We start from the raw sequence: 22,691 nt of genomic DNA, 5'->3' as shown, positions 1-22,691 counted from the left end.
AGGAACGTTTCAAAACTTTCTGAAAGCATAACCCCAGCCCATGTGTAAGATCACCTCTGTACCCAGCAGTGCTCCCATTACCTGTTTGGAATCTTAGAAATATCTATGGTTTCTCTTGAAGATACATATGGAATCACCACCACTTTCTTTAGGTCTGGAAGCCCTGGAAGAAAGAAGAAAATTATTTCCTACATTCAGTTACGTAAGAAAAGGTCTTTTCTGCCTGATTGAATCATACAGTGTAATGCACTATGTAACAGAAATAATTCTGATGCACTGAGTATTGAAACCCCAGAGGACTGAATTGCTACCCAAGATGTAATTTCCTCAGTGCTGCCAGCCTTTTATGTGGAAAGCTGCAAGCTTTAGTGCTGTAATACCTCCCCATTTGTCTTCAGCAGCACTTTGCTTGAGCTTAAAAACACCATCATCAGCCCCTGCTCCACTGTTGGCTAATTTCTGATGATCTATTAAAGTTAAGCAAGCAGAAGACTGTTAAAATTACAGCAAAGACCATTCAGCTTTTACCCAAATCTGTTCTGAAAGCCTCAGTGGCCACTGTGACACTGTACAGAAGAAAGGAGAGCAACAAGCAGTGGCAGGGCAGGCTCTGAGTGCTCACAGAGCCACAGACCAGGTGGGATGCACTGAAATACCTTTTACCACCCTCAGCAGCTTTTCCAAGTGGTTGTGCTCTTTGCCATTATATATAACAGCTTCAACAGAGAAGATGAGCTTAGGCTGGATTTGGGAAAATCTGTCCAGTACACCCTAGAGATAAAGAAAAAAATGTGTTAAAGAAATGAAATTAACTGCTGCAGTAGGAAAATTCAGTGGGAGCTAAATGAAAATTTCAAAATAAATAAGGAGTAAGGACAGGAATGAAAGGGAGAGTTGTTACAAGACTGACTGCTTGCTCACAAAGTCCTAAACAGCTAAAAAAATCACTTGGCAGGTCAGATTAGATTAGTGTAAAGAGGACAAGCAGGGTGATGTGAGCAGGAATTGGGCACTTGGTGTCCATGAAGGTGCACAGGACTCCTGGCTGCACCTGCAGGAGCAGCTCCATGTGCCCCCAGCTGCTCTGCCAGAGCACCAGGGCAACAAAAACCATCCTGGGGAGATCACTGATGTGCTGAGGGGCCCCCACATGGACTGGCAGCTTTGATCTGCCACCATCAACAAAGGAAACCTCAGCACTGGCTTTTAGCAAAATAAATTGATGTTGAACACACACAGACTGCCAACAAAAGATACCACAGCTCCTTTAGTATCTCTGCAGCACAACACATTCAAATGCTAAATTTTCAGGTGTCTCCTCCAGCTTACACTGTGCTCAGGAATTTACCACAGCTATCATCCTATTTGAGATTAAAACCCTTCTAGCATTTACTGTTTTCCATGTACACTGTATGCAGCAGCCTACCAGAAATGGATCTTTTTGTATTCAACAGCAAGAAGCAAATCCTTTCAATAAAAGCTCTCAGCACACACTGATGTCCAAACCTCTCTAGCTCCGTTACTTGAAGCATTAAGAAGTACAAGATTACACAATACTGTAAAATTGTCAGCTAAGTGTTCAAGAACAATCTCCTAAATCACGTTGCAGAAATCAGACTTGAGTCATCTGTTTATTCTTCCCAGCATTCTTTATTTTTCTGTTTTCTATTTTGCCCTCTACATTGCAGCCAAAATGAGAACTTATTACCAAATCTGAAGATGAAAGCAAAAACATCACGATCAACTCATCTCTGTTAAACTCCTTTCCAAGCTGGGCTGCTCAGCATTGCAAAAAACAAAAAATCTGCTGCAAAAACACATGAGTTCTGTCCTGACAATTTCTCTATGCTGTCTCCTCAGGAAACCACAGGTAAGGGATATGGCTAAATATAAAAGCATTAGCTGAGAATGGCATTTAACAGCTTTCCCTTCTATCAAACATGTATTTTCCTTGTTCACATTATTAGAAAATACAGTGACAGTGCACTGACATTCAAATTTATCAATTACTTCAAAACAAAAGCTCACCAGACTCTGTTCTGGTGACAGAAGTTTTCAGGAAGCCCCTAGTGTGTTACCTAACAAACTCAGGAATGGAGATTTAATTAATACATTACAGTTACTAAGGGAGTATAAAGTCAAATTTCCTGCTTCTTTGGTAAATTCTCTACCTCCTCCTTTGCTCCATTTCCCAGGAACAGATCAAGCAGCCACACACTCCGTGTGCATTTGTACAAACCCTCATGCTGAGTGCAGGGCACACACACCCCATTTCCATGCTGCCTGATGTTTAAAAATTAAGACCAATGAGCACTAAGGGTACTCTAAAGAAAAGAATCAAATCTGAAGTGTGACTCAGAAGCAGAGATGGCTCCAGCTCTCAGGGTCCTACCAAACTCACTAACACACCCAGTTAGATTCATTAGCACTGGCAGCACCAAATCCCACAGGGCAGCCTGGTATGGTACAAAGGCAATACAAACAGATGGAACATGTAATTGCTGCACTGGAACTTCAATCCAACCAGATGGCTCAGCAAGGAATTCCTTCCACAAAAAGCTCAGGTGTAATGGCTCATTCTATTCCATGAGCCTCCAGTTCAGTCCAAAAAATTGTGCAGGACCCCCACAAATGGAGCTGCACTGAGATCACCAAAGGCTCCTCACCCAGTTCTGAGAGCAGAGTTTCTTCATGAACTTACAAATCTCTCGGGGTCTGGGTGTGGAGGTGACCCCAAGAGTATAAAATCCTCATTTCCCAGCCCTGCAGCCACAGAAGGAGTCTGAATGTGCAGGATCAGCTTCTCAAGGGTGTTTATTTTCCCTTCTCTAGAACATTCTCTCTCTGCCCTGCTGAGCTCTGGCCAGCAGCTCGGCCATGGCATTCTGTCTGCCCTCAGGGGGTGTTTGCATTTTATACCAAAAACTGCCTGTGCCATGTTTGCAATAACGTGCCAATATCTGTCATTTATGATGGGCAGTGTGTCTGTGCCTTAAACCAACAGAAAAGTGTCACCAGCACAGCAAGGCATGGAGGGCAAGGAGAAGGAGAAGAAGGTCAGGACATGCCCAATCCCTCCATCTTGTCCCCTTGAACCCTGTAAGTCTCAGATTCAGTCAAGGAGAAAACAAAGTTTCCAACCAGGCAGAAGCCTGAGAAACTGTTGAGAAGAATGTAAATAAAGTTTTTTATCCCTCTTGTTGTTCACATTGTTTATAGTTAGGTTTTGCTACTGTGTGTCATTCACTGCACACCAATAGCGTGAGATGCTTTCACTTCAGGACCAATAGAGTTGGTCTACACGAAGCTCTGTATAAAAGAACTATGTATTTTGAAATAAATCTATATAAGTCTATTCTATATTCTATTCTAATTCTATAAATCTAATAATTCTGTTCTCTTCTTCATTCCTGTCCTGCCTTAACAGCATCAGAACCCCATTCTAAATATCCCAAAATTCTACTTTTTCACCCTGTGTTAATTCAAATATCACACTACTCAAACCCTTGTGGTTTGTAATGCTTCATACAAGGTTGGCAGCTTTTTCCACAGGCTAAAATCAAAGCCACAGGTGTTTGTGACTTCGTGCCAAGGTCTCTGAGCCCCTGCCAGGCTCTGGGGGCAGCATGAGGGATGTCCTGGATTCCCACACAAATCCAACCATTTCTCATGCACAGGCCACCACTTTGCCATTAATTTCTGGGGCTGGCTGGGTAACAGGAGCAGGGAGATGAAGCAGCAGCTGCCAAGAGTGGCGTGGTGCGTGGGAGGCAGCTCGGTGCTTCTCTGACAGACTTCCTCAAGGCTTGGAGCCTTGGGAGGGATGGCATTCAGAGGCTGCAGTGCGTAGGCAGTTCTGAGGAGTGACATTTCTGAGCTCCACAGAGCACACACACACACAATTGGACTTCAAATGTTGAAAATGCTACACTATTCCTCCAAGAATCCTGGTGTGTATCAACAGGACTAATGCAACTTCACAAAGGGAGGAATAGCTTTTCCTCCAATGTCTCCGAGGGCCTCTGCTGATCTGCCTCATGATTTTAGGATTTGAATTCATGCCAACACACGCTGCCAAAGGAAAATAAATTATATTGATGGCACTGCAGCTCCAAGGCCAAGTTTCATTAAAAAACTATCACAAAAAACTAAAAGCTGGGCCCTGAAAACAACAGCACACCAGCATGGACAGAAAACATACCAGTCCTTTGTAATTCAAGTAAAGTGAGCAATCTTCCCCCAGATAAGAGATCGAATCACATTGCACAAAATACTCCATACCATCATTTTCTGAGCAGGCAGAAAATATTTGTAGAACAGATTGATCATTACAGGCTATAATGATTTTTTTAATCATTTTTTTCCCAATGATACACCCTCAAGTGTAAGAACATGGAATACTGCTGCCCTCTAGTGCTAAACCAGGAATGATTATTCCATACATTTCCCAGACACTGGGGTTAAAAACTGAAATTGAGGGGTTTATCTAAAAACATTGTTCTCTGCACTGTGCAATTCAAAATCACTGCATTTTTCATATGCAAACTTTTAGCTAGAAGAAAGGTTTAATATCCCCTTAGAAGTGATTTAAATGCATTGTTGAGGTGTGCTAAAAACTTTCCAAAGGTAGTCCAAGAATGCATTCCCAAAGTTTCCAGGGCACATCCGTTTGGACATCATCATTTCAAAGACAGAATTTATTTCTACACTAAAAAGAGTTGATCAGGTTAGTGAAATTAGTATGAAATTCCTCACTGCTGGCAAATAAAGCCCTGTGGGAAAGACCAACCAGGGTGGTGCGGAGTTCACCCTGACAGGAGGCAAAGGATGGGAGTGCTTGGCTAAGAAATTGGACTGTGGAAATTGGAGTGTGGCTAAGCCTGGGGCAGGATTTGGGAAGAAGACAGACAACTCTGCTGCACTGCTGCTCATTTTTACATTTCATGTAATGAAAGCTCACCAAGATCATGAAGTGCATGTGAAAATATCCCAAGAGAGAGCAGCTAAAGCCACTCAAATCCAGCTCTGGAGTGCCCAGCTGTGCCAGGAGGCAGCAGCAAGGCTGAAGGGAACAGAAACCCTCTGCCACCTGAACTCATCACCCTCATGCCAGCCCGGGACACTGCTCTGCACAGGCACTGAGGCTACTCACGTTAATGCCAAAGTCTGGGGATGTGGAACTCCAGATGGCACCAATGCTTGCAGCAGCCAGCATTGCTTCCACTGCGTGGACGCTGTTGGGCAAGTAACCTAGGGCAGAGGTGGAATGGTTAGAGATGGAACAACACTAAAAAACTTATCATATATACAGTAAATAGGTTTTAAAAATGCAAAATCCTAGACTGAAGCACCCTTTGGAGTCTTCCACACAATCAATGTCATACCTTGAAGCCAAATCAGTTATTACACAAAGAATTAGTAATAAATCCATTTATAAGAATATTTGTATTGGGGGTTTTATCTACATTACTCCTAATTTACAAATGTTCCTGCTTAATTAATAAGCCTTTCAGGATAAGAGGGCAGCACAAGGAAAAGAGTAACTGGGAGAGAAAATTAGTGCATTGATTAGGGTATATAGAGACTAAGAATACAGCAGCATGCAGGGCATAGAACAAGATTGCAGGAACAGCCATCAGAGAAAGAACCAGTGTCTGTAAGGAAATATTATAAATAGCTCAAGAGCAGAGATTCAGCTTCACAAAGCTAAATGTTGTCTGGTAATCTTAAACACAAACAAGCAAAACCAGTGTCTCAGCTGATAAGGGAGTAACAGAGTGGGACAAGCCCTGGAACATTCCCACATAAATGTGGCTCTTCAGGTTTCTCTCATTAGCTTGCAGCAAGATTTCAAGATTTAAATTCAATTTATCACAGCATACAGAATAAATTAGTGTCAAGAAAGTCAGATTTTAGTTTCAGTGAGCTCAATTTGAGCAACTCTCCAGAAGGTGCTGGGTGGCTGAGTCTGCAAGGATCAGAATCCAGCCCACAAATGGAGAAGTGCAACTGGAATTCACAAACTACACTGAGGTGGATCAAAAACCTGGAGTTTCAGATCACCTTTCTTAAGCAACCAAAAAGATGGCCAAGGACTTGAAAAAAGCAGAGGAATGGGCCTAATAGCAGTACTCTGACATCTAAATAGAATTCTACACTTGAAAGCAAAATTTAAATAGCAATAAAAATTCTTTCCAACCTGTTCAGCACTCAAATATCAGACTGCAGATGCACCACAAGTATCTACAGACAGCAAACACTCACCAGTGCAAGGCACTTCTCAAAGAAGGATTTTTATGGATGTACATTTCAGGACAGAAACTAAGAACACAGATCCTAACAGCAATTTCTGTTTGTTAATATTACCAAGTAGGAGGGTGCCAAGTTGGATTTTTGTGAGGTTTTTCTACACTGCTTGAAAAAAAAAAATCCTTTTTTTCAATTTTTTTACAAAGTGAATTTTAAGTCTTAAACTGAGATTTTCCTCATTTAAAAATCAATGAAATCAGTTTTTTAACCAGCAGGGCCACTGCAGCTACTGAAGGCTGCTGTGCTTTTGGGAGTAGTAACTTTTAAAACAGCATTATGACTTAAGCCCAACAATTTCTGGAAAACACACAACTGTGAATAAAAGCTTCATGTCATGTTAAGATACAAATTGCTCCCTAGAACTGCCTACAGGAGCTTACAGTGGTTTGTTCCATGAAGTTCTTAAGCACATAAAGTGCAGCAAAAACTCATGCCCATAAAAGCATTGTTTATTTTGCTATTTTCCCCTTTGGGTCAAGGTTTATGCAAGCCACAGTATCCCAAAGTCTTAGCAATTTTTCTTGTAAGACAAATATTCCTCCCAAATAATTTGAAATATATGAACCAGAAGAGACCAAAATGTCACTTTGTGTGACGAAAGCAGTTCCTTAATTGATGCCAAATATTTCCACTGAGCATTTCTTGGATGGGATCATCAGGGGGCCAGAGTGCAAGGAAAACAGAGATCTCTCCCTGTGCTTTGGAGCAGTTGTTGCTTTGCCACAGCTTACAAGGCTCAGTTCTGTTCTAAGCAATTCTCCTTTTCACCTCTTCACACAAAAGCCCTCAAGGCAAGATCACAGGTCTCTGCTGATTATTGTGAGCCAGACAATTAAATCATTGCTTTCATCTGTCAGCTGGCTGTGAGGTGCTGGCTGCGTTTTGGAGGATACCAGCCAGAAGTGCCCCAAGGTACAAACCATGCACAGCAACTAATTTTGCATTTCTGTGCCTTCTCCCAGCCCCAGAAGCCTTGCTGCTCTCTGGGCTCTCACACATTTGTCCCAGCATCACCACAAAGAAAATTATGGGTCTGTTCTGGCTGGAGATGCTCCAAACACAGCAGAGTAAGAATTCACATTCCTTTTCTCTCAACAGCTAAATGACACTAACTACATCTCCTGCCAGTCTTTCAGATTAAAACTGGATTCTCATTTAGAAAAGTCAATTTTTTCTTCCTCCCACATCTGAGATTTTCCAGCTGATCACAACTGCCATGCAGGTCAAGCCCCCTGCATTTGTCTGTGCCCCTTGAGATATCAGCACACCCCACAGGTCCCCAGTGTCTAAAACTGGAGACACAGGAATGTTGCAGACAAAGAGGATGAAAAAAAAGCATCTTCAGCTGGATTAACATCAGGCAGGAATCACAGAGCAGTGACCACTGTGCCAAAGCTCTGTATTATAGAGGAATAATGGTACTGCTGATTTAAATATTTATCATGCTTGCTCATGTATTTAACTAGAGCCTCCATGTCTCCTTGAGATAATATTTTAGCTAAGGATCAAAACTGAGATTTGTCAGCATGAGGAAGGCTACAGAAGGTATTTCTCTATCTCTTCATTTCCCTTACCCCTTTCTTGAAAATGGTAAGAAAGGCGAAAACTACTTTATATTACCAGAAAGAAAAGGATCTTCCTCCTTTGGGTGAACTAGAAAGCAACTGAATAAAGGGCTCAAAACTCAGGAGCTGGGAACTCATCAAGCAGGAATATCAGAGTATGACACACAAGGGTCCCAGCAGCACTCCTCCTGACTTATAAAAATGCATACAGTCACCATAAAAACAAAAATGAAAGCTTTATCTGACATAAAACCTGTGAAATCTCCAAGCAGGACAAGTGGCATTTTTAAAACACTGCCTGGATTTTTTTTAAGAGGCACTTACAGCCTGATCTGCTCAGGACTAAGTGTCTCAGCATTTTCTGTCAGTTGCTATTTGCTTAATCTAGCACACACCAAGATTACACTTACATGTGTTTGTTTACACTGCAGCACTTTACCAACAGAATAGGCAAAAACTGTTATTCAAAAATTTGATATAATTATGCTGCAAACTATGGCAAAAATCTGATTTCTCAGAGTGCTGAGACACATTCCATGCAAGCACCTAATGCCTTCATAAAGTTTAATAAAGGTTTCCTCTTGAAAAAAGAGGCTCCCAAACATTCCATTTTGTGCATGGAGAAAAACAAAAATCAACAACTGAACTGGGGCCCTGCATCCAAGGTTTTGTCTGAGCCTTGAAAGAATAAATCAGAAAGTAAGGAAAATAGGGAACAGCAAGTAAAATATCTTCTCAATGTCTTGTATTACTGAAGTACACAAGCTCTCAAACTGAGCAGAATTCAGAGAGCAGACTCCTATTTTCCCTCTTCAGCACTTCCTACTCCTGTAGGACTTGCAAGTGGCCACCCTGCCTAACATGACTGTGGTCTGAAACTATTAGTGCCCCTCTAATCTTCTTACAAAGCTAGCTTTAAAACCCACGTAAGCAACCAGGGCTAATACAGTTGCTAGAGATAAAATGGCAGCTTTAGACAATGTAATTCATTGATGTTTTGTTGAGGATGGTTTTGGGTGAAGGCATGGGGAAGGTCAGATTGTAACTGAGCAAAAGCTGCCTACAGGGATAGAGTAGAAGCAACCCAGAGAGGAGAAACATCCTCCCAGTTGTGTTTTGTTCTTATTCTAGACATTATTTGCCAGATGGCCACTGGGAAACCAGGAGTACCTCACATGTGGATCTGGGCAGCTTGCAGTAGGTATTCTATGCTTCTTCCAACTGTTCAAGCACCACTGACATTACTGCAAGACATCTTCAGAGGAAGAAATATGTTTCACAACACATCTGCTTCAATTACATTCACTGTTAAGTACTCTCAGTGATGGAAGGGGAAGAATGGAATGAAATCAAGCTAAAAAAAAGTGCTGACACTACTGCCTGTCCACCCACACCCACCCACCTCCAGCTCCAACATCCTATTACTGTCATGATGCAACCATAAATTGTGCTGAACAAACTAGGGGGTATGTTAAGTGTAATGAGAAGTTAAAGCAGCCTTGTCTTAGAGGCAGCAAAGCGTGGAGATGAAACTCACAGGAAGACAACAGTAAAAGTCTCATGTGTAATTGTAACAGCTCAGATTTTAGGAGAAAGTGTCAACAAAGAGTGTCAGAACCTCTCAGGCTGACTATATGGTAGGCAGCTGTAATGAAGTTCATAGAATACCTCCTTTCCATTTAAAACCTGATTTTTCAGAAGCAGGAGAAGCATGCCCTGTGTTACTACTAGGAAGCACAGCAAGAATTGCCTCTCCCTCTGCCATCTGCTCTAAATTTTGGGGAAAATTACATCCCCCTGGATTCTGGCAAGTTTTGGAGAGCCTGATTTTTGATACCAAAAGTGGGTGTAGGACTCCAGCTTCCCCACCCAACACTTAATGCCTCTTGCCCCACTCAGTTTGGGAAGCTTCAGCCTCTGCAATGTTACACTTGAGCTCTTCCAATGACTGCAAATATCCTCTGGCATAGCAGAGAAACATAGGAAAGAAATTTAGACCCCCATAGAAGTATCTGAAATTACTTTATTAATACTTTAAAAAAGTAACAACCATGTATTTTAATTTAAATGAGAGGTAAGCTAGCCACCAAAACAAGAAAAACTCAAAAATCAGACAGCCTGCAGTGCTAAACACAACAGTCATTAGCCAAAAGGAACTGTTACTAAAATTATAATAGCATTATTAGCAGCACAGGCTACAGCCTTATTTCAAGACCATGTTTTCTCCAGCTTCAAAGTACATTTTCCCTGCTGCTGCTGCTCAAGAAATGGTCAGATATGAACATGACAACATTAAGGCTGAAAACTGAGATAAAATTCCAGCATCTCCATTTTCATTCAAACAAACCTTCTCAACTTCACTCTATGGTTCATACAAACTTCACTGTATGGCTCATACCTAATTAAGGATTTAGCTCTAATTCCATGTTAAAAACCAAGACACCAGCTATGATAATTTCATGTTTCCAGTTCCAGAGCACACTTGTACCACATGCAAGAAATGAGCTCTACTGAGTAGATTTACATTTCCAGGTCATAGCTGTGGGTTTAAAATTTAGTTTTCAAGACACATGATCAAGTTTGCAGCATGCAGAAAACAAAACAAGAGTTTCATCACTGTGAGCTTGCATCATGTAAGAATTTACACACACTTATTTAGGATAATGGTCAAGTGTTGCTCAAAGAACATGGGATTCCAGCAGCACAATTATACAAACACCAGAACTGCCAGGTAGAACTGCCTTGAGCCAAGGAGTTTCAAGGATATTGCAGTTCTGACTTGCACTGCACTGACAAATTGAAGAGTATCACAGAGCACACAAAACAGAGGTGAAGCAGCTCAGCTGGAAGATCAAACCCAGCAATTTAGAAATAAATGTAACTCTCTTCCAAGCCTGGACAAGCAGCTCACAGGACAAAAACCTGTTTATAGAGAAAACCACACATGACAGTCTCTTGACAGGAAATGCTGCTGCAGAAGATGCTGCAAGGATCACAGGGTTCTAACTCTCATCTCTTCCCCCTTCAGTGCTACAGAACCTACAGGCTAATCCAGGTTCCTTCCCTCTAGAAATGTTTTTCCTACAAATCTAAATACAGCAGCACTAGAGCCTTTTCTTTACAAAGTTTATGTGAATTTTTCTGTGAAACACTATTTCACAGGCATGTTTCTGTAACTGACTACTCACACACTTCAAGGAAAAATTCCACCTCCTGTCCCTTAAAAAAATTACTCACCCACAACTCTGTCTCCTACTTTTACTCCCATCTTCCTCATGGCTGCAGCATACAAAGCTACAGCTTGTCTCAGTTCTTCAAAAGTAACTTTGAGGATTTCTTCTTTGCCTTCCCCTGAGGAAAGAAAATTAAGGCAATCAGTCAGAAATCGGGCATTGAAACATGAGTCTAGTACAAATAACTAATCCTAGTAGAAAGCAATTATAAGGGAACTCTAATATCAATATTTTCACTTTTGGAGTTCTCTTATGCGGCACCAAAACCTCTTCTTTTTAATGGGAATCGAGTATTAATCAGTGGTATTTGTTCAGTAGGCATGAGAGCATTTCTGAAGATAAACACCTCTGCAAAAACACAAACTATTCACTGGAGAAAGGTGTGCTCTCAAGGAGGATTGATGGAAATTGATTGCACTCACCAAAGCTAATTTCTACCCTGGCAAGAACCTCATTTTCCCTTTTTGCTCAGTTTTCTCATCAGGTCTAGGAAGCAGCACAAGCTGCCAAGTTCAGGTTTTATTACAGCAAGTCAGTGACTAGAAAATCATGCACATCCAGGCCTGACTTTTGATGTGCTTTTGGAACATCTGCCTCTGCCAACATAGCACAAAGCAAACAAATTAAAGCGGACTCAACTCACCTCTGAAAGGATCTGCAGGGTGCTTACCCTATTGTAATGAATGTCAGGTGTTACATAAGCTCTTAACAAATCACTCGTGAAACAAAACAAACAAACAAAGCCAAATGTTATGAAAGCAAAAATCTGTCATCTTGAAGTCCCTTCCTGTACCTCCTCAGTGTGACTGCTGTCCTGTTTTCACCAGCCAGCACTTCCCATGAAGACACGTGCCAAGGATGCCCCAGGAAAGGTGAGCTGCACCCTGCTCCTTTCAGAACAGCTGCCCTCAGACTGCCTGCCTTGAGCAGGGAATGGCATTTTTTACTCTTTTGCCTTCTTAGACCTTCACAGCAGTAAGTCTGGACTTCCAGAGCAAGGGGGCAGGCCATGCCCACGTCCCTGTTCCATGCAGTTCATAAACTGAGCAGAGACTGCCAACAGAGCCACAGGAAATGAGGCACTGATCCTGCTCCATGATTACAGCCCCAGGAGAAGGGAGTCACAAAAAAAGACTCACCATGGGAGCCAGTGACAAGTGAAATTGTTTAGGAAAATTACATTTACATTCCTATGCCCTGTGACATCCACACGGCTCCTACAGAATCATCCCCAGTGAACACAAACCTGAGCCAGGCCCCCAAACCACCACTCTGAGCCAGCAGCAGGGAGTTAGCAAGAAATGCTCTGACTTAAGAGGTCTTAAGAAGATTAAACACAGAAGGTCACAAAGGAGATGCAGGTGGAAGTCTGCTCACCACAGAGGAGCCAACTGTTCATTCCAGCATTCATACTACAATCAGCTAGGAAATGGTTTTGCTCCTTTTGCTGTCACTACCTGTGATTATGTGAGTCTCTGATACACCCCATGACTTCCTGACAAAAAGACCTACAGAACAATAACCACATGTCAAACCAAGCAATTCACTGAGTTGATAATTCCTGTGATATTTTGAGGTGACAATATTTAACTCCACCTTCCCAAGTCGCATGTTTAGCTTTTAACATTAACAAATCAATCACATCAATTCTACATACATTTAGAACTGACTTAATAACCAATATTTGGCTTTCAGGTGCTCCACAAGATGCACTCAACTACAGTGACTTTTTTTTCTTCCACTAAATAATAGATAAGAAGCTTTTCTAATGATCTCAAAATCTGAAAGTGATGAGTCCAATTACTTTAAAGCCAGCTTTTGGTTACAAACTTCATTTCCATCAGACTTTACCAGATCAATTCTTACTCCAACAAAACTGGGCCACAGATCTCACCATTCTCTTTGAACTGGTAGTTGATTTTAATAAATATGAGAGCAATACTTCAATATTCAATACCTCTAACCAGTGAAATGTAACTCATAAAGAATTTCCCCAGCAATAATCTTGCAGAATGTGATTGTTGTCTCACACAGCTGTTTAAAAACAATTTATTTGTAGCTCAAAAAACTGATTCCCATGTAACTAAAATAAAACTAAGATTTTTAACACCTACACAATCAATGAAGAGTCCTGCACCATTTTCTCTACTGAGGAGCACTGATAAGCTTTTAAGAAGCATCACTGCTTGCTCAGTCTCATGGTAAGGATTAGGTCCAGCAGAAGGGAAGCCCCAAATGCAGCTCCCTAAGGAAGCACTCACACACCTGCACACAAGTTAATCCCACCCAACAAGATGAGAACATGTTTTAAAAGTTACCAAAGTCAGACAACAAAAAGTCGCTTCTATGTCCATCCTTATGAGTGTAAACAGATTTTACTAGGCTCAAATCTTTGCATAACAAAAATTAAGACTGAGATTTAGTGCTCCAAAAAGTAAAATTCCAAGTCTTCCAAGCACATAACTGTTGTTTCTGTGGTGCCAAAATCAGAGTTAATTCCTGCCTAAACCCTATGTAGCTCTCAGTATTCCCAAAATAAAAGGCATAGGAAGACACATTAAGCTACAGTGCCAAAATACTTCCTGTAGGCAAGCAGTAGGTGTTAAAGACAAATGTGAAACAATACCTCGAACACTGAGTGATGTTAAACACAGCATGACCTCCACTACCTCAATGCAAGTGAGCACATTCTAAGAAAACTTCATTTAAACTTGCAAAGGATTTTCCAGATCTATATTCCCAGAGCATTTTTTCTTTGCAGAGCTGTATCACAGACTGTGCAGTGTTACTGACTTTATCACCCTTTTTCTCCTCATCCAAACCAGTTTATTTCCATGTTTCATAAGGCCTAGTCCTGAGAGCAGCAGAGAAATACGAGGCATTAATTTCCCTTACTTGCTGCGTAGAGTGCAATCTTGTCATTGTCCTTGTGCTTCAGGAGATTCTCTGCATAGTTCAGCCGGCTGCCCTTGAACCACTCGGGGATATCTGCAATACTTTTGGATGTATCCACCACCTGAAAGAAACACATTCCCGGAGAAATCAAACAGAATTGCTTTTTCACAGCATTGTGTAGAGTCAACTCATCCATTCCAAGCTCTTTGCAGACTTTATTAGGCAAGAATCACCTCTCCCAGCTTAGAGATGGCAAACAGACAATGATCCGGTAATGAGAGGCCTGGAAAATTTAATTATTTGTCAACTGTCATGTGCAAATATGTCATTACAACAAAACCAGGGAAAGTTCCTTGCTGACAGCTCTACCTTTGGACCAGCCTTTAGCACACAAGTAAAACAAACCGTTGTGACTACATCCAGAGAAGGAGAGGCACACAGAACTCAGGAAAACACAGAGGGTTTGCCCCCAGGAACAGCCCAAACAGGGACTGAGCTACAGCACATTTGAACCCTGAGCCAGCCTCCCTCTTTGGGAGGTGTGAGCATCCACCCTTCCCCACCACAGCCACAGGGCACAGAGACCCTAACACACTGGTAATTCAAAATAGTTAATTGTAGAGTCAAATGTAACTGAAGGGACTCCGTTTTTTATTAAAGTTATCCATTTTTTTAGGATTAACACAATCCAACAACCTCATAAACCTGTATTAAATAACTCCCCACTTAGGACTAAGACATGCAAAGAATTTAATGCAATGAAAAATAATCCAAAATATAGTCAGCTGAAAAAACTTCCCCCATCTTGAACTGATTAAGCCTCAAAATATTAAATACCCCTTCATAAGTCACAGTTAAGACTAGCTTTAATAACACTGATAGGTAAAGAACTCCTTAGCATTAGCCAGAGGTCTAAATTGCTCCCAAAATGTCCCTCTGCTTAGTGATTCAGCTGCTCAGCAGCACATTTCTTTGGAAATCTTTAAATAGAAGCTTTATTTTAGAGTTGTGTTTTTGAAAGCTTCAGTTTATACCCTCAGGTTCTCTCTCATGGATTGCACATACATTACAGAAACAGCATTCCTTCAGCCCAAGTGAAAGGCTCTTCTGAAAGCCAAGCAAGCACCAAAATACATCCCATTCCAGAAAACCCAATGGTTTTATGCTTTGAGAGCAGGGTACATATGTACTGGAGAAAATATTAAAATTAACTCTTAAGCGAAATTCATGCAGAAGTGCACTACTGCATTATTTCATTTCAAACGTATTTTCTAAAAGAGGGAGCTCAGATTTCTTTGCTCCTAACAATTGGCAAGAACTGAGTTAACATCAACTGAGTTAACATCAATATCAACTCAGGCTGCACAAATGATTTTTATACTAACATACATTACTGCAGCAATTAAAGCTGCTCTTAAAACTGACTCATTTCTGACTTCCTCAGCTTGAAGAAAAGTGAGCAGAATGCTTCCAACATTTTCCAGGACAAGATCCAAAATAACTGGTTATTTTTTTGAAGTGGGAAAAAATCCTTCCCAGAGCTTCCAAGAGCTCCACAAGCACAAAGGAGCTGGACTCACACTCCAATATTTTCTGCCCAGGCAACACCTTTGCCTCCTAGTTAAGCTCAAGCTTGGGCAGTGGTACTTTGTTAGATGAACAGCCTGATCCCTCCCTCAGAGGCCCTTCCACAGGACCAACAGGTGTCAGGGGCTTCTCACAGCAAAAGCAGAAATTCAGAGACATCCTTCATTCAAAACCAGCAGCCTCTAAGTTGAATTTCCAGTGCCAGTGCTGCCCTGCCAGCTCAGCTCTGCTCACTGAAGTTCCTCTGCTCATGTCACAGGTGACAGATGTCAACTGCTACAGAGCAACATCAGCACATCTACATCCCATATTTAGAACTTTTACTAGGATTAAATAAAATCCTGGCTGCATCTATTATTTGTTCACAAGGTTTCATTGCTTTTCTTAGCATGACCCAAGTAATTTTAAGAAATGGAAGTAGGAGCTATTTCACTGCTTGGAAACAAAAGAGTCAACTATGTTTCATTAAAAATTGCATTTACTTCAAAACATAATGCTTACTTCCAGCAGACAGCCAGGCTCAATCTGTAAGAAACTTCAAATCAAACTTTTCAGCCCTCTAGCTACTAGAGACCAGCTCAGTTACTCTGACAGTTCCCAGAGTTTGAACTAGCATCTACAGAAAATGAAAAAGTTTAAGTGTTCATAGGGCTCAGACCACACACTTCAAAAAGCAGGCTAGTTCTTACACTTCTGAAGGGTGGGTCACATTAAACAAGACCTCTGAGCACATAGTTCCAAGGCAGGAAGAACCACTTGATCTAATCTCATCAGTACAGAAATCAGTAAAACAGGAAAAGTCAAAAGAAACTTGCCAGCCCCCTCTGCAGGACTGCCAGTACTCTGGGGGCTCTGGAACAGATGGAATCCAGGCATTAAGACAAGCCCAGTCCTCCCAGCTAAATCCCAGGAAGGTTCCACTGCATCAAGGTGTTCACAGCCCAACATCTCCCTCAGATGGAAAATCACAGGGTGATGTTGATATCCCACATCAGGACTATGCAAGGGCTCCGTTGGCAAGATCTGCAGAGTCACCTTTCTTCCAAAGGAACTTTGTGGCACTGTCTGGTAACCCACCCATGCTTGTGTTCAACCACCACCATTCCCCCAGAGATATTTCAAGCCTGCACCTGACTGCAGGAGCTTCCATAACCAGTTCTACAAAGCCAGAGTGCAGCACACGTGCTTATCAGGCAAAGTGACTCAGGAAAGGCAAACATGAACTTGACAGAATGCCAGCATTTACAAAACCAGGATGATATTCCACCAGCACAACCCGAAGGCAGAAGGCAGTGCAGTGGCAGACTCCCCACGAGCAGCCAGGAATGACAAGGTGTGCAAGAGCACAAGGACACTACAGAACTGCTTAGGAGAACAAAACTCAGGGCTTCACCGTTCTGAAGTGTACCAGCAACAGAACACCACCATCCACCACACCAGGAAATTCAGGACTAGGCCAATTCCTTGTATCACTTCCCAGAGTTCCAAGAAGAGGTCAAAAGGTTGATTGTAACATCAGTTTATTTCCCCTTTGTGTTACACTTGCTGCAAGATAAGCAGTGAACTTACCTCATCGTAGAGGCGAGAGCAGATGATGTTACTGTACTTCCAGAATTCTGCCCAGAAGTCTGAGTAGGACTCCACTGACCACTGGTATAAATCATCATAGTTGGCTGGAAGCAAGAGATATGTGTCAGCATTATGCAGAGAATTACAGGGACCAATACAAACTGCAATTAGGGATATCCCATATAAAGAAAATCTGTGGTCAAAACTATTAGGTTGATAAATCTGACCATGGAGTGGATCACTTCTGCTTGAAGCAAGTGACTGCAGAACCAGCAGAGTCCACCTGCACACCTGAACAATGGCATCACTTCACCTGACTGTCCTGAGCCATTTGCCACCACAGAGACAGTGACCTTTTCTAATAACTCCCTGCAATGCCTACACACACCCCCCTCCCATCAGTGCAACTGAAGATGAAACAAGTCCTGCTTGTTGACACTTCCTATCTATCAACAGCACACTTTCACACAGCAAAAGATAACCAAGGCTTCCTGACAAGGGATGTTTGCTGCAAGGTCCCAGCCAGGGGCCAAAGACTTCTGATGGCTCAGGGACACAGAGATTAGAGGCACTCTTTATCCAACTGTGGCATCAACATCACTGTCACAGGAAGCACATCTAATTTTCAGTGAATATGAAGTCTGACAAACTGCAGCTCACCTCTTCATGCTGAAACAGCATGAATGAAGTTGAACAATATGCTTACTAGCTAAATATTAAAAATATGGCCTGCCATTAAGAACATGCAAATAAGCAGCTGAAGTCTTACCTGATTGTGAGGCACATGGAGTAACCTGAAGCATGCAAAACAAACCCCAAAACACACACTAAATGCTGAAATTTAGTGTAAAGCAGTTCTAGGTATGAATAACTGAAGCCAATTCCCATTGCAAGCTTGGAAGTGACATTCCCTCATCGTGTCCACAGTATCTGAAGCTATGCCAGCAGCCAATTAAATGTTTCTGCCATCAGTGACAGTAAGTTTCCTGCTCTGCCAACTGTTCCCTGTTTGATGCTTTCAGCTAAACCACTCAAAGGCATTTTCATCAATTATCTCTGTTTTTTCAGCCTGTTATCCAGCCAATTGCTGCAAAAGTCATCTTTGCAATCCCTTTTCTACAAGGAAGGCATCTTCCAGCTTTTTAAAAAAAAAATATTCAAAACCATCTCTGCACTGTTACTTACACTTAGCCAATGCTTAACTGTTTCCCCACCCAGTCTGTCCTTTCCATCCAAGTGAGATTATCCCCTAGGTATTATTGATAGACAAGGCAAAGACTCTCCTCCATAACACAGATTTTATCCACATATTACCCAAATCCCAGCTTCTACACACCCTTTTTACACTCCAGAGTTACTCATCACTACCCTCTACTCCACACTTCAGCTGCACAGAGATAAGACTTGACACAAGAAGAATTCAATTTTCCACTTCCTCCTTCAAAACTCAATTGTACCACCTGTCCAAATCATTTGCTATGTGCAAGAAGCTACAGGTCACTACTAATTTGGTTTCTTACAGCAGTTTGTTCCAAATAAGCTTCAGCATGTATGTCCTTCAGGGCACAGGCCTGTTACTCAGCAATCAAACACTGTATTTTGTTATTACATTTCCAGGGCCCAGCAGAACCATTGTCTAGGGGACCATATTGCCCATAGCTCTCCTCAGAGAGTCCAGATCTTAATGTTGGAGAGCATCCATTCTTTGTTGTCAATAGCACTCACGCCAACAAGCACCAGTGCAAGCCTAATGAAAGCTGACAAAGGTTTCTAAATATACACAGGAGTCCACCTTCCAATAAAGCCACTTCCCAGTGGGATGAAAAGAGTTCTGGTTGTTTCAGCCATAAACACAGGCAGCCCATCTGAAACTGCATTTGCTTTTGATTGTATGCTCACACCACTGACACACAGACTAGACTGACAAACTTCCAAGCCACTTGCCAAAGCTACTCCTTTCACCTGCCATCAGATTACAGGAAAGCTACACAAGCAGCTTATACAGCCCCCAAATACTTAGAACAATATAAAATGAACTAGTCAGAACTGAAGAGTTTGACTTCCTCGCACACTGAGGTTTACCCAGCACCACTAAATCCTGACAGCCTGGGAGACACGGAAACCTACAGCCAGCACTTAAGGAAAAAACAACACTCTTGAGATGGAAACACCTCAGGACATCAAACCCCTGCTCAAAGCGGGCCTCATTTCAGAGGCAACAGGTTATTTCTAAATCAGAGAACCACACACATCGTCACAGCCACACAGGTATTTCTGAACAAGCACAAAGCAGGGATGGCAGCTCAAGAGCCGTGGAAGATGCAGAGCAGCTTCCACTACCGAACAAGCTTACACATCCCCATTCACCTCCCAGCGTACCTGTCATAAGACACGTACTCTTCACGTTGAAAGGACCATATCTCCACTCTCACATGCCGCTGCTACTGAAGGATCACGCTAAGGCTTACCATGGTGATCCTGCCTGCCCACATCCCTTTCAAGCACGAAGTGGCTCCGGTGCCGCTGCTGGCCGCACACCGGGAGCATCCGCAGGTAGCGCTGCCGGGGCTGCGGCAGCAGCAGCAGGCGCAGATGAGGCTGTTTGCCCTTCCCATCCGCATGTGCCTCCACTCCGCGGACGCTGCCCCGAGGCCTCCGGCTGGGGCTCAAGCAGAGCATCCCACCCGCAGCTCGGTGCCCACATGCCCGGAGGGCACCCACGGCGAGCGAGACCGGCACACGGACGGGCCTCACACCTGCCCACGCTGAGACCAGCCCGGGGAGGCAGCGCTGCCGGCCCCCACAGCCCGAGCACGGCGCCGGGAAGCGCCGCCGGCCCCCGCCCAGCGCTCACCCAGGCGGATCCCACAGCTGCTGGCCACGGCGGCGCGGAACCGGTCCATGTGGGTGTTGCGCTTGGTGTCAGGCTCCCACATCACCTGCGACTCCATGATCTCGGGCTCCCGGGACATGTTGGCGGCGGCAGTGGAGCGAGGCGAGCACCGTCCGTCCCGCAGGCACCGGCCCGAACCGCAGCGCTCCGGCCGCGCCCCGGCGCTGACTGCGGGCTCCGCTCCGTGCGCACGCTTTAAAGGCGACAGCGATCGCATCACTCCGTAACCCTCCGCCGCAGAGAAAAGTGCGGGGCGGTGCGCCCCGCCCGCCCAGAGGGCGGCGGGGACAGCGGGGACAGCGGGGAAGGGCAGCGGGGACAGCCCGGGCACAGCGGGGAAGGGCAGCGGGGACAGCCCGGGCACAGCGGGGTCACCGCGCCGCAGCCCCGGGAGGTGCGGGATGAACGGAGGAGCAGACACCCGAGAGCCGCCCCGCGGTCCCCGGCACCTCTAAAGGTCACCAGACGACACCGGGAGGAACCATCGCTTGGCGCTTTACGCCTCAAAATCACCGCGCTCTGTTTGTTTTTCCCCCGAGAAAGTGTGAAGAAGTAGCAACAAGTGTCTTTGACCCAAAAAGGAGGCGAGAAACGCGTTTCTCCGTGGCCTCGCCATCGCAGCTGCGCTTGTGTAACGCTCCCAGGCTACACAGCTTGCTCCTTGGATTAAAACTTAATATTGCTGCTCTGCTTTCTAAATGTGGGCTTTGCGAGTGACCATCGAGCAGCAACTCGATTTCAGCCGGAAATTGGTTGGAATAAAGCACTTAACGTGAAATTCACTAGTCCGTATCTTCAAGGGTCTTTCAGAACCTAAACGACTCCACGATTCACAATGTACCCATGCTGCTTATGTAACTTATTTTCAAGGTCATGGTTTTGCTTCTAATTCATGGAAACCTCAAAAATGGGAATTTGATGGGAAATTATGCAGACATACTGTATATGAAAGCAAAATAAGTGTAGTAGATTGTATGCTTGCTCTGCATGTCATTCAGATTTTTGTGCTACCAGAATACAACTCCTTTATTAAATTTGAAGGCGGTGGAAATGTGATTTAAACAATCCACAATTTTGACTTGCCTCGAGACAGACCTTAAATCTGATGTATTTTAAAATAACTCTCCCCAGAGCCTAAGGGACTCGGGGAGGCGGAATGGGAACACGTTATCTGCCCGCCGTGCCTCCCTCACCTTGGCAGCACTCAGAGGTCAGTGGAAGTGTGAAATCCGTGGCCGGACACCTGCCAAGCACAGAGATAAGGGAGAAGGCAGAATGGGAGCTCCAGTGTCCAGCTGCCAGAGGGTTCAATGGCCTTGGGATCTTTAGCCTGTTCTGGGGGAACTGCCTGAAGAATCCATCTTCTCCAATCTGCTGGAGAGATAAGTTATATTGGTTGCTCGCGTGTCATGTAGCAATGGATGCACCCACACAGGTTTAAAGCTCTGTTAGTGTCATAAACACTTCACAACCCAAAAGGGGCAGGGGGGTTTTGCCTCAGACCCCCGGGCAGCCCCTCCACACCATTTACCCCCGGTGATGAACAGCCTGCCCTGCTCTGGGGTGAGCTTAGGGCCAGCCAGCTGTGGGACAGGTGGAGAATTACACCTGAGCAAGCACCTGGTGGATGCCATCCTTGGTTGCGGTGCTCCTTGCTAGGACTGGAATCAAAGCTGCAATTTGTCATTTTTACTGAGGGGGTCACAGCTCAAGGGTGGGGCTGCCTATTGACCCCTGTGTCCTGTGCCCAGTTCTGGGACTCTCCCTTCAGCGGGGACATTAAGAGCATGTCCAGTGAAGGGAATGGAGCTGGAGAAGGATCTGGAGCCCCAGGAGAGGCTGAGGGAGCTGGAGAAGGATCTGGAGCCCCAGGAAAGGGGCTCAGCCTGGAGAAAAGGAGGCTCAGGGGCACCCTTGTGCCTCTGCACAGCTCCTGACAGGAGGGGACAACGGGAGGGGTCAGGCTCTTTTCCCAGGGAGCAAGTGACAACACAGAGCCTTAAGCTGCGCCAGGAGAGAGGTTTAGGTTGACACATTAAGAATTTCTTCCCAGAAAGAGCACTTAGATACTGCAATGTACTTCCCAGGGAGGTGGTGGAATCACGTTGTTAAGGAAAGGTGTAACATAGCACTGAGGGCTCTGGTTTGGATGGCAAGGCAGTGTTGGGTGGCAGGCTGGCCCTGGTGCTTGCAGTGGCATTTTCCTTCCATCCATCCATCCGTCCGTCCGTCCATCCCTCCATCCATCCGTTATGTGTAGTAGATATAATTCGCGCCATCTCTAGTATTATATATGTGATACTGGTGCATGTTGAAACCCGATTTACCCGATTTACAGGTAAAAGGATGTGGCTCAGCAGGGAGATGGGCCATGTGTGGAGAGATACGGGGATGCCCAGGCACTGATCATCGCATAAACGACCAGAGATGCATATAATGGAAATCCTGAGGCAGATCCATATCAATGCAGCGTTCCCATAAATTTCATCAAGGGGATTCACCAACTCCGGACACTGAATTGTTCTTCCTCATCACCAAAAATGAAAATCTTATTAACCTATGGACTCTGAATGGAAGAAAAGACTGACTGCCGAAATCTTGGCCTCAGGCAGAATTTTCCCTACAAAAACCACTTGTGCC

At 44.0% G+C, this 22,691-nt stretch overlaps 1 protein-coding gene across 1 annotated transcript in view; it reads right to left on the bottom strand.

Moving 5' to 3' along the window:
* Window positions 1-20,235, bottom strand: part of AACS (acetoacetyl-CoA synthetase) — a 38,079-nt gene extending 17,844 nt beyond the window's left edge. Inside the window, exons 1-7 of the mRNA XM_021532805.3 lie at window positions 20,013-20,235; window positions 17,159-17,262; window positions 14,003-14,123; window positions 11,112-11,225; window positions 5,153-5,250; window positions 657-771; window positions 82-163 (exon numbers count right to left, since the gene is read on the bottom strand). Of these exons, the coding sequence (XP_021388480.2) occupies window positions 82-163; window positions 657-771; window positions 5,153-5,250; window positions 11,112-11,225; window positions 14,003-14,123; window positions 17,159-17,262; window positions 20,013-20,130 (752 nt within the window). The 5' untranslated portion in view covers window positions 20,131-20,235. The remainder of the gene's footprint in view (window positions 1-81; window positions 164-656; window positions 772-5,152; window positions 5,251-11,111; window positions 11,226-14,002; window positions 14,124-17,158; window positions 17,263-20,012) is intronic.
* Between the last annotated feature and the right edge of the window lie 2,456 nt (window positions 20,236-22,691).

This window comes from Lonchura striata, chromosome 18, assembly GCF_046129695.1.
Source record: "Lonchura striata isolate bLonStr1 chromosome 18, bLonStr1.mat, whole genome shotgun sequence".
In the NCBI taxonomy this organism is placed as follows: Eukaryota; Metazoa; Chordata; class Aves; order Passeriformes; family Estrildidae; genus Lonchura; species Lonchura striata.
This window is presented reverse-complemented; position numbering and strand designations above follow the sequence as displayed.